This window comes from Homarus americanus, unplaced genomic scaffold (genome assembly GCF_018991925.1).
Source record: "Homarus americanus isolate GMGI-L3 unplaced genomic scaffold, GMGI_Hamer_2.0 scaffold23578, whole genome shotgun sequence".
In the NCBI taxonomy this organism is placed as follows: Eukaryota; Metazoa; Arthropoda; class Malacostraca; order Decapoda; family Nephropidae; genus Homarus; species Homarus americanus.
Genome location: NW_024733231.1, coordinates 7,019,234 through 7,036,652, shown reverse-complemented (window position 1 = coordinate 7,036,652; position 17,419 = coordinate 7,019,234). Strand labels below are relative to the sequence as shown.

The 17,419-nt window shown below is 38.1% G+C and overlaps 1 protein-coding gene across 1 annotated transcript; it reads right to left on the bottom strand.

The window, feature by feature from the left end:
* Positions 1-5,159: 5,159 nt before the first annotated feature.
* Positions 5,160-14,527, bottom strand: LOC121869658 (complex I intermediate-associated protein 30, mitochondrial-like). The gene is given in 10 exon segments (XM_042371190.1): positions 5,160-5,766; positions 5,768-5,871; positions 6,306-6,330; positions 6,332-6,489; positions 7,613-7,675; positions 9,146-9,300; positions 11,677-11,847; positions 12,850-12,970; positions 13,301-13,692; positions 13,936-14,527. Coding segments are annotated over 9 exon segments (1,284 nt in total). The 5' UTR covers positions 13,673-13,692; positions 13,936-14,527; the 3' UTR covers positions 5,160-5,651.
* Positions 14,528-17,419: the final 2,892 nt, after the last annotated feature.

Below are 17,419 nucleotides of genomic sequence, written 5' to 3'. Positions count from 1 at the left end.
TAGCCTATTAAAATAGGATGAAATTATTCATATTAAATCTACAGGCATATTCATTCAGTGTGGAATTATTCACAACAGTTTGACAACATTCCCATGTAAATATGGAGGACTGATACACAAATTTTATTTTATAACTGAGAGTGGACTGGATGACTTGTGTGTTTATTCATCATTTCACCACTTATCTACTCACTAGCCATTCTGGTGGCTGGTCTGTTCTTACTTTGTACAATAGGAAACTGGAGTACCATTATAAAAACCTGACATGTTTGGTGTGGTCACACACTGACACTGATAACAGCCTCTGTCTTATGCTGGGGATTGAATCCAGAACATGTTAGTGAAAGATACATGCATTATGGGGGTAGGAATATTCATGCTAGAACTATTCCAAGATTAGTGTCCACATGAATATTGATTCTGGTTACATAATTAGCGACATTTTTATAATAAAATTAGAGCTTGGTTACAGGACACCAAACTGAATGAGATGCAAAAATTTTTGAGTGCCAACTTGATGGTGCCTTGGGCCTATATGCACTAGATTTCACTTGGCCAGTGAGTTTAGCTGTATCCTGGGTGGTTGCATCAGTTTCTGCCACATGACAGAATAAATTCACATCATCATACTGTACTTCCCCATTTTTTCTCATAGAACAGTCACCATGGGTCCTTAGAATGTTTCAGGTGAGAAAAAGGCTCATATCCTTGCCCTGTTAGGTGAAAAAGTTCCTCTGAATGAAACCCAGGATGCAATTTTCCAGCCAATCCTGTTCCACTTCAAAAATCGTCTCCTAGGAACCCAGAAAGACCTCCGAGGCCACTGATATGCTAATGAGATGAGAAATAATAAAGAACCTGACTGAGTCTCCAGCAGAATGAAGAAAGCCCACCACAACAGCCTTCAAGATGTGTCACAGCAAACAATTCATCACCAAATGCAAAAGTTATCTTGTCATTCTGCCTTAAAACACTCCTCACCAAGTGTAAGCAAGAATATTTAAGTGCTGGAGTGACCTGGGAACTCACCAGATCTCAACCCTATAGAAAAATACAGAATCAAATGATACACAAGCTGTCAACACAAGAACCTCACCTGCAGGAGGAGATAAAGCAGATCTGGACAATGGAGAGGGTCATTATTACTATACATTCAAACACTTGCTGAATCCACACTGACTAGACTTAACTGGTGTTACAGTAAGAGGGGAAAGTGACAAAATATTAAATAATAATACAAATGTTTTCAAGTGTTTTCTTGTAATATATCCCTATGTTTTTGTTTAAAGTCAAATGAAAATGTTACAGGGATCAACATTTCTTTTTGGAAATGTTGGGAATGTTTTTGTCAGCTACAAGTATTTCAAATCCACAGTGACTTCTGTGTTGTGCCCAAGTAAAAAATTAGCTTTCTTTTACTTTTATCCTCTTCGCCACTGATTGGCTCGTTAGCCGCTTGGTCATGTCTCTGTTACCACTGACATTACTGTATAGCAAAAAATACTCTTAGAAGTAACATAATTTTACCGTATACAGTATGTTATGACTTAACATCTAGAACCTTTTAAATATAAGAACTGTCTGCATTACCACAATGTCCCCACAGGCCTCAGTGCTTGATGTGGGTGGCCGGGGTGATAATGACAAATTCTGTAATCTTTATCTTTACTTTGGGGAAGAATCACTTCACAAGTGAGATGACATTATTTAAGTAAAACCTCTTAACAAACATAATTTAAATTAAAGTTGTATGACATAAAAACTAAAGGATTTAGTTTGTGAAATAAGCTAATATACTACAGTAGAGTACTTAGTAATTAGGGTAATAGATTGTTGCACCTCCTCCACTACATCTACAACAAAAATCTGACATTAACAGATAATAGGTACAAACCTGAAGCCTATGAGCACCTCCCATTAACAAGATGAATAAATGGCTGCTGGGGTATGAGCAGCTTTGTTGACTTCCGGTAGTGATGGATTTCCCGAAGGGCAACAGTTCTGGGCCGGAATCTCACATTCCTTTTAACGAGTAGTGGACTTTTGGGGGCCTAGAAAAGAATTTAACATTATTAGCGGCAACCCAGAATATGGACACATCATAAGCATGAGCACAAAATTAATTTTTTTGACAAAAGTTATTAAACACTCACTCTCTTTCTATAAAAGGTAGACTTCCTACACCTGCCACTTGCAACTTCTACTGCAACCATCTCCAGTTGGGTTGCTGCATTTCCTGGTGACCTAGACTGAATTGATGATGCTGCTGGTGTTTCAGTCTGGGCTGGTGACCCACCCAAGGGGGTTGTCAACATTTCAGCTAATTCATTATTTGCTGAGAACTCTTGGTTATTACATAGCAGATATTCCATCATGGTGCCTCATATACAGTAATGCTCTCTAGTACTTTACACACTATGTTGGTCAAGCTCACCGGCCTATACAGTAATTACTTGTGGAGTGACAATAACCCTGCTCGAATATAGGACTCACATAAGTCCTTTTCCAGTCACTGGGGATCTTTTGTTTATCCATGCATCTGCAGAATAAGATTTTAAGGGGCTCAGGAAGCTTGTTGCAACTCTATTAGCACTCTGGGATTCATGCTGTCAGGGCCCAGGCTCTTATGAACCTTTAGCTTTGACAGTTTGTTCCTAATACACTCCTCTGAGAACATAATGTGTGTCAGCGCTGCATCAAACTGTCTTTCCCCAAATGCAGGAAGATTGTTTGCATCCGCCTTGTGAATACTGAGGAAATGAAATTATTTAATGCCTCCGCCTTGTCCTGATCTGAGTCTGCGTAACTACCACCTTCAAGTCTCAGATCTGATACACCCATTTCTTTAATTTCGACTTTGCGTAATGGCAGAAAGTCTTTGGGTTTGACTTGGCCTCACATGCAATCCACATCTGAAACTGTTTTTCAGTGCGTCTACAATCTTGACTTTGCTTGAGGTCACTTGAAGATTTGCCCCCAGCTTATTTCAGATGAAGATTTGCATTACCTACAGTAGTAGGCCATGAGAGGAATATGCAGATTGCTTATAAATATTTATCAGCAATATCATCCATTCTTGTTAAATATTATTATAATTTTAATTTGTGTAGGAGAAACTGGTAGAGACATTAAGACTTAACATTGAAAAACACAAATATGCAATTCAATCATATACTGTACAGTACTGTACTGTAATAATGCTGTTTACAATTGGGTTGTACTCAACAGTAATGCAATATTGTATGTGGCTTGAAAGAAAATTAAAATGTTACCGGTATACAGTATTGTAATGTGATAATTTGAAGAAAAATAAGATTGTAGAATAACAATTGTACATGTATAACAATTGTATAGCCAACATCTGCCAATATGTATAGTCTATAATGGTAACACATGACCAATCTTACGTTTGTACATCCACAGATATGTACAGAATAGCACATTGCACCCGTCATGTGCCACAAACTCACAGACATTATATACTTTCTGCATTTCCTCTGTTTGCTTTTATTGGGAGGCAGTACATGGGATGTGGTCATAACTGACTGTGTTTACACTATACAGTAGTTTGTACTGCGGCTGAAATTTTTTTTGTACCGTATTGTGCCGTATACAGTAGAAGAGAAAGGAAACAAAAGCTGCTACATTTGGTGGCCTAGTATTAAGAAAAAAGGGCAAGCTATTATTTTGGTTGAGAAAATTAGAATAATAAGAGAGAGCTGAGAGGGGTGAAAGCCTGTTTGGCCCATTCAACACTCCCATTTGAAAGATAAAGAACAAACTACAAGTATGAACCACATGAGGACTGGTGTAGTTACTCAGCAATTTTCTACAACTTGTGCTGTAGTGATATAATGGAGGAGACGGAAAGGCTATTGAAACTGTGAATGGATGACAAATTTCAGCATCATAATCCCCTTAGCCTTTTAATAATTAAAGAAAAACCAAAGGCATACTATGAAGATCTTAAAACTACTCTGGGGTATGAAGGCAGTGCTATTGATTTTGACTCTATGAATTCAAGTTTGAGGTGGTTCACTGCTGGAAGACCTATACCGACTTGTGCTGATGAGGCAACCAATGAAATACCAATGTTACTGAATTACTGTGTATGTCAAAATTATTAAAGATTAGGGCACACTAGTCCTCAAGTATTCAATATTGACAAAACAGGTTTACCTGGGAAAAAGATGCCTTCACATACATACTTTGCCAAGGAGAAGAAAATGCCTGGTTTTATGACTGCTAAAGACTGCCTAACCATACTGCTAGGTGGTAATGCAACAGAGGATTTGAAGCTGAAGCCACTCTTACTTTACCAGTGAAAATTTCAAGAGCTCTTCAGAATGCTGTCATAAGTGCACTGTCTGTCATCTGGAATTCAATCAATAAAGGCTGTGTTAATGCATGCCCTTTAGAGGGTTGGTTTATGCACCATTTTCTGCCAGCAATTGAAAACTATTTACTGAAGGAGAAAGTGGCATTTAAGGCATTGCTAATCCTGGACAATGCACCAGGTAATTCTGCAGAGGGTTTTTCACTACTGTACATCCTAATGTTAAAGTGATGTTTCTCCCCTCAAACACCATTTCCTAACTCCAACCATTAGACCAGATTGTAATTGACACCTTCAAGGCTATTCCAACAACTGTAGGAAAGGATGCACCAACTCTCATGGAATTTTGATAGTGTCATAACATCCTTCATTGCTGTGAGGACCATTGATGCATGGGAGAGCGAAGTCAAGCAATGTACCATGAATACTTTTTGGAGGAAGCTCTACCCTCAGTTAGTCCATAACTTTGTGAGCTTCAAATAAAGACCAGAAGACATCACAGAGGAGGTTGTAGACGTGGGGAAACTTCTTAACTTGGAGATGGATGTTGATGATGTGAGTTGTTGGGGTCTTATGGCCAGCAGCTCTCACCACTGATGAGTTACCACTATACCAGGCAGTATAGGCAACTGTACAGTATATACAAACTAAACCCATTAATGTGAACTTTACTACTGAGAGGATCATCAGACTGACCCCCCACAACTGACCTGTTTCTTCACCATGACCTAAGTACATTTGACCTCCCTCCTGGTGTTTCCTGTACCTCATCTTTACTCACAACTGAAGTAATATCACTCTCTTGTGCTAATAAAACTTTATATATTGATGTGGGTTATATTTCCAGAGTTGACATTCATTTGAGTAAGAATCTTTCCCAAATGTTTCTTTATTTTTATACAACATATTGGTTTCTTAAATTAAATTCACGTCCATAATGAGTTTTGTGGATGATCTGATGAGTTCATGGATAAATTACCTAAATGACATTGTGATGAATTATAATGGTTATTTAGACAATTCTCTGGTGAATTAATAAACAATCCCCTGAAGTCAAGTTATATTATACAGGTTCACTATATAAATAACTACTATAACGAACTATACAAATGGTCACCTGTATAATTCATTCTATATATTACTGTACAGTGAAACCTCTATCTAGCGGACGATAAGGAGAGATGAGTCTGTTATATCAAGGGTCTGTTAGATAAGATGCCTCCCATTTAACGGATTATATAGACAAAAGTCCGTTACATGGAGGTCTCACTGTATTTGTTTTATTTACAGTTACATAAGAGGCTGTGGTACCTAACTAGTGGCCCGTTGTATATCTGGGAACTTTGTACAACTCGTAAGCAAATGTTTCTGCGTGATCCGGATCGCTGTAAACACCTAGGTAGTCTATTTCTAGTCTAAACGGGGCATTATCGATCTCCGGATATTCCAACAGAAACCACACGTTTGAGGGGGATCGGTGCTTGTCTGTCCTGCACGCGGCCTTTACTGTTGAGGAAAAACTTGGAGAAAGGAATCTGAAAAAGAAACGAAAATTACTTTAATATGATGTCGCTTCTATCTATTTATCTCTACCTATCTGTCTTAGTCTCAAAATAGAAATGCATCTATTTATTATTACTTATCTGGGGGGCTTCTGTGAGAGGTGGTGACCATGATCATGGGGCCTCCAATTGGTCCTAACATTTAATATATCTTTTGTCTTTTCTTGTCTACAGTATAAGCCGCCTCCCTCTACCATGTGATGTCAAAGATGTTGTTTCTCAGAATGTGTGTCACCTTCCCACATAGAAATCAACTTGAAATATTTACTCCTTGGTAGAGATTCAATGATGCCAACATTAACAATACTTCATACACAAAAGAAAACAGTGTCCACAATTTGTAAGAAGCCTCAATGGTTTAAATTCTTCCATGAATGTATAAAATATACATGTGTTTTAATACTTACCCTGGTGACCTGCCAGTGAGGTCCTCTCAGTGTACAGCACATAAGAATATATGTCATTCCAGGTTATGTCAAAATAGCCAGCAGTGGAGATGTTGATGAGGTAAGACCTGCCATCACCACGCACTCGCAGCTCCAGATGGTTGTAAAGAGACCAATCCAAATATATTTCCCTTTGAAAGGATTTCTGCAAAAACAATAATATAGTATATTAAAATAATTGTCAATTACAACTGTACATACAAGTTTTGAATTTTTTATCATATAAACCAGCCTTTTCCTCCAATGATACACAACGCCCAAACAAGCACTAATTGTGATTCTTAGAATTCAGCACCTGGTGTGAGTTACTCTACTACACATCCATGTTAGTCCACCTAAAGGTTGTTCCACCATCAACAAAACTCACCTGATAGAGAGTGTGCATGCAAGCAAGTGTGTGTGTGTGTGTGTGTGTGTGTGTGTGTGTGTGTGTGTGTGTGTGTGTGTGTGTGTGTGTGTGTGTGTGTGTGTGTGTGTGTGCGTGTGTGTGTGTGTGTGTGTGTGTGTGTGTGTGACCTGTGGTGTAATGGTCACCAAGCTCACCTCACAAAGCGAGTGGACCCGGGTTTGATCCCCGGGCAGGGTGAAACTATGGGCAAGTTTCTTTAAGCCATTTGCCTCTGTCTACCCAGCAGTAATTGGGAACCTGGATGTTGATCAGTTTGTAGATCATGTTCTGGGGTGATGGTTAGCCAGTGCAGTTGGCGAGTTGTCCGGTGTTCTTGGACTATTCCTTGACACTGGGTCATGCAGCTCGTTAACTCAAGGTGTGGTTATGTTAGTGATAGCTTCTACACCTTAACAAATTCACGCCTAGGTGGCCCTTGGGCCGGCCATCCTCGTTACACGAGGGGCAACCATTGTTATTATTATTAGTGTAAAAAATGTGAAAGTGGGTCCCATAGGGTAGTATGGGTAAGTACATTGTCCACTGAGCCTTCACCACTGAAGGAGGCAGTGTAGCCAGTACTGTACTCAACCACCCTCACTGTAAGGTTAGATAGCCAATCACAGGCAGGCAGACTGGAACTGAACCAGTGATCTTTGGGACTGGGGAGGACTGTCTCCACTTGTCTGCCACATCTCCATACACAATGTAAATGTGTGTCAAGTGAAATGAAGGGAGAGAGCATAGGTGAGAAGGGTTACATAAGGAGCATCCACAGCTGTACATGGAGAGAAGACCATCTATTGGATATTATTGGAAATCACTTCCTTGTTTTTAACAGAACACATGTAAAAATCGTGGTATTTTTTAAAACACTTACCCTTGGTCTTATTGTCTTCAGATTGCAGTATCCTGCTCTCTTTACTGTTCCATCTTTAGGCACCTGTCAAAGGAATGTAGAAATAATTACCATGTTATTTTACTTATTATAAAAGTGAGGAGAGACATTAAGAACTTATCCTCCACACAATGTATAGGGCATGTTTTAAGAGACAACTATAGAGGTGTGACAGGCAGGTAGAAGATGAATTGTCAGTTACTTTTGTAATAACATTAAGAAGCATTAAGATACTTGTACTGTATTGTCGTCTATCAATGAAAAGCAGACAAACTTAATTTCAGTGTAGTTAAAGAATGCCAGTTTTCTGGTCTCAGACAACTTGAGTCATTATGTTAGTACAGTATCTGGTACACCCACACCTTTAGAGGACCTCACACTCCTGCTGTATAGTCTTCCTCTCAAGCTTCCCATTTTAAAACTGTATTATAACTGGTTACTGGTGGCATAATGTACTGAATGACTCAGTAATGTGAGACTTGTGTGTACTGCTGAGAATGGAGTACAGTATGGCTGAAAGGTAAGACATGCCTACACTTTTAAATTTACAAGTACCATATAGGTTTAAGAAATTCCATATGGGTAAATTCAAAGGAAAAATAAAATATTTCATAAAAATTGCTCATTGCCACAAAATTCAGGCAAAAACCCTGCAGAGGGGTTTGGTACCTGGAAAATCCTGTGGTTGGTAAATCCGCAGTTGGTAAGATTAAAGGCTTATGGCAAATAGGGGGTTAGGTTAGGTTACATGGCTGCCGATAACACTCGTCAAAGCCGAACTAAGTTGCCCGTTCCTTCACAAAACAATACCTGCAACACTTCCCTCACCCGCACTTTCAACAAGTTGACCATAAATCCGCTTGACCTTTACACGAATTGCCTCAAAACTTAAAGGCACATTTTTCTGGGCCTGGCCTTTCTCATGTTTTCAAGAATATTGTCACATGGCACACAAGTTATTTTTGCACATTCCCACATGCCACAGGGACACTAGCACCTTACCATAGCCACACTTTTCTTAATCATACAAATTGAGAATTCTTTCACCCCCATTGGCAGGTCTCACTCACATCACATTCTCGTCACACACTACTGTAGTCTGTCGAGCAATTCAACTTTCTTCTCTAAGAGTCATTACCTTCCTTGTCCTCTTCATTTCTTACTCATCTTTATCACTAACACTCACTGCAAGCTTAAGGGTCATAGTTAAAGTTAAAATCAATGCTATTATAGTAGAAAATAAGTAATAAATATCTAGTGTACGGAACAGTAAAATATGTCTGCATGGTACGAGATCACAAAACTGAGAGAGCGTGGTAGAGGCTGGACACTGCATGGACGAATACATTGGAATATGGAGGGAAAATGACACTGCGCTAGAACGTGGTTACTCGAAATTTAATGCCACGGCTGGTGAAATGATATAGAGTAAAATCCGTGGCTACCCGAAAACCATGGTTGATGGGGCACTAACGTATAACCATTAGAGCTTCACCTGCACACCACATGACTAACCTGAGTGCTGATCTGTCCTGAGAATAAGCCATGGCCAGTGGGAGAGAGGGTGAGGGAGGCTGAACTGAACCCCTCCCCATGGTCTTGATCACTGGTTACTACCCATTGTTTTAGTGACTCCTCAGTATTCAAAATCCACATCTTATCCATGTCACCTTTAAGGAAGAGAGAACAGCATAGTTAATGTATGCTGCTGTTAATACTGACTGTAGAACCAACTATGTCGGAGAATGGAAATAAACCCGACACAACACGTCAGAAATAAAAAGTACTCCCCCTGTACCTTAGTGTTAACACAACCCAGCTAAATAATTGAGAACCCCCAGAATGGTTTATTATCCTTGGAACAACATGTAATATATATTTGAGCTAACAACAGACAGTTTAATTCAGCTCAGAGACCCCTCATACTCAAGGGGCTAAAAAATAATCATCAATCCATTTAGTCTACATATTAAAGATACTGAAAAGTCAAATTTAACTGGGATGGACAGACAGAATCAGTGCTACTTCCTCCTTAAAGTTTGGGTCGGAGGGAGAGAAGAATCTCTTAATTTAGTACAGGCAGTGAGACACCAGCCAGAGACCTACAGTACACTATTGGTTAAAGAAAACTATCATATTTTTTTAACTTCCTATCTTTAAATACATCAGCCTGGAAAATGTCCTTAAAGCAGTGATGATGACACATTTAGATGAAATTCAACCTTATAGGAACTTTTAAACACAACAAGATACCACACAAATCTCACTAGAGGCATCTTGACAGATTCTCTTTGATATACTTGATTCCCATAACCCAATTCCTTGTAGAGCAGGACCAATCTTGTTTAGAGGTAACAATATGTGGTGCTGAATATGATAAACAAGGATGATTATTTTACTCTTAAGAAGTGTATTTTATGTAACAAATTTCTATATAGATAAAGAACCTAATACAAGATATATATTTTTTTCATTTTTACAAGGTGGTTCTGACCTCAGCATTGGGTGGCTAAAATTCAACACAACAATGACTCTCATGATCTGTTACCCATTCACTTTAGCTGCTGTAACGAGATACTGTACATCATGTCATGGTGTTCCCCTTCTACCACAATGCCCAAGACTTTCATCTGGGTTACCCATCACTTCATATTACAGTACAGTACATCCAGATACAGTAAAATCCACTTTGGTACATCCACAATACAAAAGTACACAGGTCGAATTCACACACAGCCTTGTCTATGTAACTGGTAATTCTATTCAGTTCCATCCACAGAGTACTGGACCATGTACAGGTATAGCTATGTGGATCCTTCATACAAGCACTCTCCTGTAGTGTTGCAGTGCCCCAACAGGTGGTGATCCCCCAATCCTTAACATTAAGTAGTTATTGTGTAACCTCACCCTCTAAAACGAAGCTTGTCCACCTTAATGTTGTTCCACCATCAGCAATTAGTAGATAGACATTTATTCAGTCTAATTGTGATCCAAGTTCACATTGAATCAGCATGTGTATACAGTGCAGATAAACAATGTACAAAGACAATACAGGTACAACAGTGGTAAAGAATAAGTAGATTCAAGTTTTCAATCAAGACCCAAGAGCACAAAGGGTAGTGTACTGTGCAAGGAAGGAAAATAATCCTCCACACTGGTCAGGAATCAAACCTGTGTCCATTGAGATGAATATTATACTTGTGAGTTATGGAACTATTAAAACTACTGTATGTGGAATAGTACAGTTCTTTCTATGTCTATTGTAAAAAAAATATAGGAAATTGTGGAAGACAAGTGTAGCAACTGGAAAGAGACAGAACACAGTTGAAACAGCAAAAATACTTCATGTCACAGTATATCAACACAAGTACGGTAATCAAATTCAACGTTCAAACCACTAAAATGTTGGCTGAGAAATACTCATATCTTTAACAATACCAAACAACAGAGAAGAGACACTATGATGAGAAATCTGCCACTTATCTCATGACCGGTGTGACGAGAATCAAGATGAAGAAGAGTACAGTACCACATAGTCTGGATTTTACTATGAAATTAATGAACTGTAATCAGTGTCTTATAATAAATTACAAATCAAGTAAAAAGCTAAAGAGAAACCTCTATACCTGTACAAATATTTCTCCTAATCATGTGTAATAAAAAGTAAAATCACTTCTTCCCAGTTAAGATGTAGGTTTAGTACTGTCTTTTGCTCACACTAAGTCTTCAAGCAATATGACAGAGTTATCCAAATCAAGACCAACAGATTTTTCTTTTACTTGCTGTCATTCAATCTCTTCCAACTGCAGTAAGAGATATTGTCTGCTATGGTGTTTCCTTTCCAGAACATGGCCTCAAAGTTTCCATATACAGTACTTTACACTATATCAGCATCTATCCATATATAGTACTTTACACTATATCAGCATCTATCCATATACAGATAAGATGACAGGGAATTTGCAACAATGTAATAATTTCTTAAGGTTCCATCTCTAAATCATCTATCATCAAGGCGATAATTCTGAAAATGCCAGAAATCCTACCCATAAGCACCCTGTTGTACTCTAGCAAACTGTCGTCCAGTTCCAATTGCATGAATGACGTTTTCGTATTTGTTTGTGAGTAAACGGATGATTTGCCATCACTCCAGCCAGTCAGTACAGGGTTGGGTTTTGGGGAAAGGTCCTGGGCTGGTGGAGTTGAACTTTCTGAATCTGCAAGGGAGACATTAACCCAAACAGATGCAATCAAGATCCAGTCCAGTTTACATGAAGAAAAACATCACTGGAAAAATCAAATGTTACGTTACATGATGTATAGTCTCAAAACACATGATGGTGGATGTCATAATGTTAAAATTATTTGTATTTAAAGAGCATCATATTAAAGATGGTAGAACAACATCATTGGTGGGCAGTATTATGTATAGTGTACAGTATAGTGCTGATCATTCTATCATGCATTGGTCTCACTCTCCTCACAATTGCAGATGAGATAACCAAAGCTAACTTCTTTTTTTTCTATCTACTTTGTTAATTACTATACAGCCAAATGCCAGATCTTAAAAAGTCTTACTAACACACACAAAAAAAGAAAATAATAACATTATACATATGTCTACAAACTTGTAAAGACGAGAAGAAAATATCGACCCTGACACAATCCACACAGGTAAGCAAAAGTTAATACAAGTGTAATTTAAGCTGAGTCAATGATGAGTCAAGCTGGTAAAGACTAAACAGTAGATGGACCATAAAACAAGGCTGGTATGACCACTGATACAATGCCAACCACAGGCTTATCACACTCATGTAGACTCACTGATTCACTGACCAACAAGACAATAACAATATGGCACCTTTATTGGACTCTAATTTAGAACAATGACTTAAACCCAGAGTATAGTGTCATGGTCATCTTATTCAAGGGTTAAAACATTATACTCCAGGGTTAAGACATTATACTCCAGGGTTAAGACATTATACTCCAGGGTTAAGACATTATACTCCAGGGTTAAAACATTATACTCAAGGGTTAAAACATTATACTCAAGGGTTAAAACATTATACTCCAGGGTTAAAACATTATACTCCTAAATTGCTCCCTCTCCCACCCCCCCCCCCAAAAGGCCACAGTTACCAATTTATCCCTCAAACAGGTCGTAGTGATCTATTTTCAAGAGAATAAATACAAGACGTTAAATAATTCTAACTAACCTCCTCTAACTAAAATTGGATCATCTTCAAATTTTTCCCGCACTTCTTCCTTCCATAATGACAATTCACTTCTCAGCTGCTTCAGGCCATCCCGAATCAACTCCTTATGGCTGAGTTTTTTCTGTAAGTTGAAGGAAAATATTAAATGAATTCAAGACCAAATATTGTAGATGGCATTCATTATTACATTAAGGGGATCAGGTAAATATTAATCACCCAAACTTATTTTACCTGATGATTAAAAACACTAGCTCTTACCTGGGGTGTTAGGTTATACTCCAATGTTTAATTAAGATAGGTAAGGTTTGCAATAGGTTGTTAGGTTATACTCCAATGTTTAATTAAGATAGGTAAGGTTAGCAATAGGTTGTTTAATCACCAGATGAAATAAACTGGAATGCCTAATCTTCTTCATGTGATCCCCATTTCCTTATAAAGTTGAGTTATATACCTTACTACCATATCCTCCCTTAGGATCTTTTTCCCAGAAGAGACGATGAACTGCTGTTGTGGAAATGTTTCTTGATACAAATACTCTATCACACTTAGGTCTATGTGTGAGAAGTCCACAGTCTTTTAGGTACGTATTAACATCACTTAGATTCGAAGATACAGATACTAGAGTATTGTTAATGAATCGACATTTTCTTTTATAAGAACTTGAGTCATTGTGTTTATATATATAGCTGTAAGTCCTAGATATTTCTTTAGTTTTTAAGACACTCTGATTTGGAGTTCTTGGTGACCACAATAAAAGAAACTGTGTACATAAAACGCCACTTTGAGGTCCTCCTGGGACTCTCAACCCCCGTAAGTGGAACATCGTTGACTACTTCTTCATTTCTGTAAGGGGAAAAATTTACATAATTACAAAATGAGAAATGTCAATTATTGTATCATACTCTGAGCTACAAGATGTATAAGTCTTATAATAGCATAATAACCATCATTGATAACAGTGTTCAATTAAATGTACTGTACCATACTTAATGATACTGTACGTTATTTTGGCAATAGTCAGGAACACCAACTCGTGAGAAGGAACAAGTTTAGGGAAAATTTCTATTGACAAAACGTCTTTCGTACCTTTAGAATACACACAAAAAATGAAGGAATTGCAACTTGCTTATTTTTGTTTTCCCTTGTTTTTGTCAAGAGTAAATATGGTTCATGCATGTAAGGACACCATGTTTACAATTCTTCTGTTGTCATTAAGCTAAAATAACAAAATAAGTCTGTACCCTAACTAACCTAACCTAAAATAACACACTTCTAAACTAGGATTGGTAATTTAGATTAGGTTAGGTTAAGATTGGTTGATTTCTTATTTATGGTAGGCAGTGGATATTTTACCACGACCGGCCAAGTTCCTACTAATGCTATTTTATCGTGAGTGCGCTCTGATTGGCTAATAGTCCATTACCGGAGAACAGCGTGAGAACGATTTGTGACAGTAACTCTGGTGGCATTTGGCATTCATTTGGCCGTGAGTTAATCGTTGTGTAGCTATAAACATCCCTAACCAGAAGTTGTTGTTCAATTTTGGTCATTTTTTGCACAGACGTTCTTGTCATTATAAAAGAGGCATAATTTACTAGAGCCTCATCTAACCAATCAAAAAACCTGCCTGACCTTACCTAACTTCCTAGACGGGGGAAGGACCCCATCATTTTAAACACAGAGTAATTAGTCAATCAGAGCGCACTCACGGTAAAATAGTGTTAGTAGGAACTTAGCCAGTCACAGCAAAATATCCACTATGTTTATGAAAAATCATTGGACACTGAGATGTACTGTACTCGTGAGTATGAAATACTGTTCAGATCAAAACTGACAAAACTAATAATATGAAAATTGCATATCCCTGATACTTATTAGTGTATTATGAACAAAATTGAGAAATTATAATAATCTAAGCAAAAAAAATCTACTTGATACTTCTAACTCAGCAAGGCAAAATAAAATACAAAGGAACCTAAAGAAACCTAACTTGAAATCAAAGTAAAAAAATATGAAATAAAAATTTCCTACAAAAACACCGATACAATTTTTTTTATCCCCATTGGAATTAAAACAATACTAACCGGTCGATCTAACCTAACCTAACCTAACCTATTATTGCCACTGAAGAAAATCAACTCCAAACTAAAAAAATATCCAAGTGATAATGGCAAAAAAATCCTAAATACTGTAACTATTGGGATACAAAAATAGTAAGCAAAACACCAGTAAGTGTAAGGGCACGAGTGTGACATCAACACTTCCGCTGATCGACCCTAAGTGCGAGTGCATGAGTATCACAAGACCTACACTTTTGCTGACTGGCTGAGAGAGTAAACAAATAAATATACACACAAACTAATGTACTCTCATAATTGAAATAAAAAGAGTGAAAACTACGGTATAAATTTTGAATGGAATATGCTCTAGATCAATTTGTTTTTTTGCTCTATCTCCCTATATAAGAATTAATATAGTTTCGTGAACGGTCACTACGGTATTAACCACCAGTATTGGGCAGGTAATGACAAGCTCCAGTTTAAACACATATCTAAGGTACTTAAAGTAGACATACATTGGGCCAACACATCAACCACTAGTCTACACCGCAACTATATACCAAATTAGACATATATCTGTTTATGTCTTCATATACATGGCGATTACTTTACAAATAACTACACAAACTAACACGTTATTTCAGGTTATACAACAAAGTAACAGCCACAGTACTGCCAGCCTCCGGTGCTCCTCACTGTGTATCATAACATATTTATTCTAGGCTTTATTGCACAAGGTTAGCTCCTTAATTATCTAGAATATAAAAACTTTTCGATATAATTTTATTAATGAAACAATTGCATGAGAATTTTATTGAATATATTTTTACTTTAAATATCTAGAACATAATAATTTTATATGTTGATTTAAGTTAGGCATAGTCTCATTAGTAATATTTTTGACCGAATTTGGGATTAACTATTTACTTTTACTTTTATCCTCTTGGTTGAACTCCTTTGGACACTTTAAAAAAATAATTACCACAACTTATCTGCCGTTCGGTCAATTGGTCTATCCAGTGTAAGTCACACTGGACGACCCTTCTCACGTGTGTACTGACCACACAAGGCTCGAACCCTTGATAAAACTTAAGAGATACGCGTTTTACCGCTGTACCACATCTAAAAATATTTTAATGATATCCTTGCCTTATGGGAGATGGATAATTTAAATATGAGTTGGACATTTGTAGGTAAATTTGCACAAGTGGGCCCAACTCAATTTCTTAACTCAAAACACGTTTTCGCAGTTCTCTTCTACGGCATTTCCGTCGGAAATTTATATTTTTCGTCTATGGATACAGCGATTTGTGGTTATTTGGGCACTTTTTCACCTTATTCTTGGGTTGTATTAGGCTCTTGCTTCGATATACCAGTACTTTCTTTTGCAACTGTCTATATTTCAGTTTATACTGTGGGGTGCGGGTTGTTTGGTCCACACTCAGGATGGGATGGAGAAAGGAAACTCACAATGTGCTCTCTGTATACATGTTGTATTGGATGTACAATGCAGCTTGGTGCTGGGAAGGCAGCGTGTTTACAAGCGTGATGTAGAGAGAGCTGGTTGGTGAGGATGCTCAGAGGAGGACAGCTTGTGGGTCGCCATGCTCGCCGGCGGGAGCGAGGGCCGCCAGGCAGGCGGAGGAGGTGTTGCTGGCTGGTTGGTGTAGGTCGAAAGAGAGGTCACCACGAGGTCAGGTCTTATATAGCGGGGGTAGGCGTGGCTTAATAGTTGACCTCCGTCATGTAAGGCGGCGCCGGTTGACCTAGACCACGAGGCATACACTGGGGAATTCGCGGGGTCGGCTACTCAGCGACAAACAGCGTTTGTAGGGAAGGTATCCACTACAATACTTTCAATGTATTTTAAATAGCTGTAATATCGCCGAGAAGTAAGAGGCATCAGAGTTGATGATCTCACCTCACCAAGAAAGATATACAAAGGAACTACTACATCATTCGATTCATGTTCGACCCCAACTGCCATGCCACCTCTTGACAATCTTCCTCATCATAGAAAACGTTGAGCTGTTTAGAGAACGATTTTATCTTTAGTGTAGACTCCTGTCATAAGCCGGATACGTTTTTATATTTAGCATCAATTGCATAACTATAAATGGAAGGAATCTACATGTACATAGTTTTTGGACAGAAATCAATCAGGTAAATAAGATCATTACAGTATTTGCTTATATAGTACTGTACCGTACTTGTACTTTCATCCTCTTTGCCATTGATTGGCTCGTTAATCGCTTGGGAGATCGGTCACGTCTCTGTTATGCACTGTTGGCATGTACTGGCTCCTGAATGTATCTGAACCTGCTCCAGTGTTGGTCAAGTCTGGTCTTGAAAGAGCTCACACTTGGTGCCATCACAACTCTGGTTAATGAAAAACACAAACTCAACAGTGCCTGGATTGCTTTGCCAGCTACCTAAAGAACACTACACACATTGTCCTGCGGTCTGGTGGCAGCGACCTTAAGTTAAGACGTAAAAAGAAAAAAGGCAAT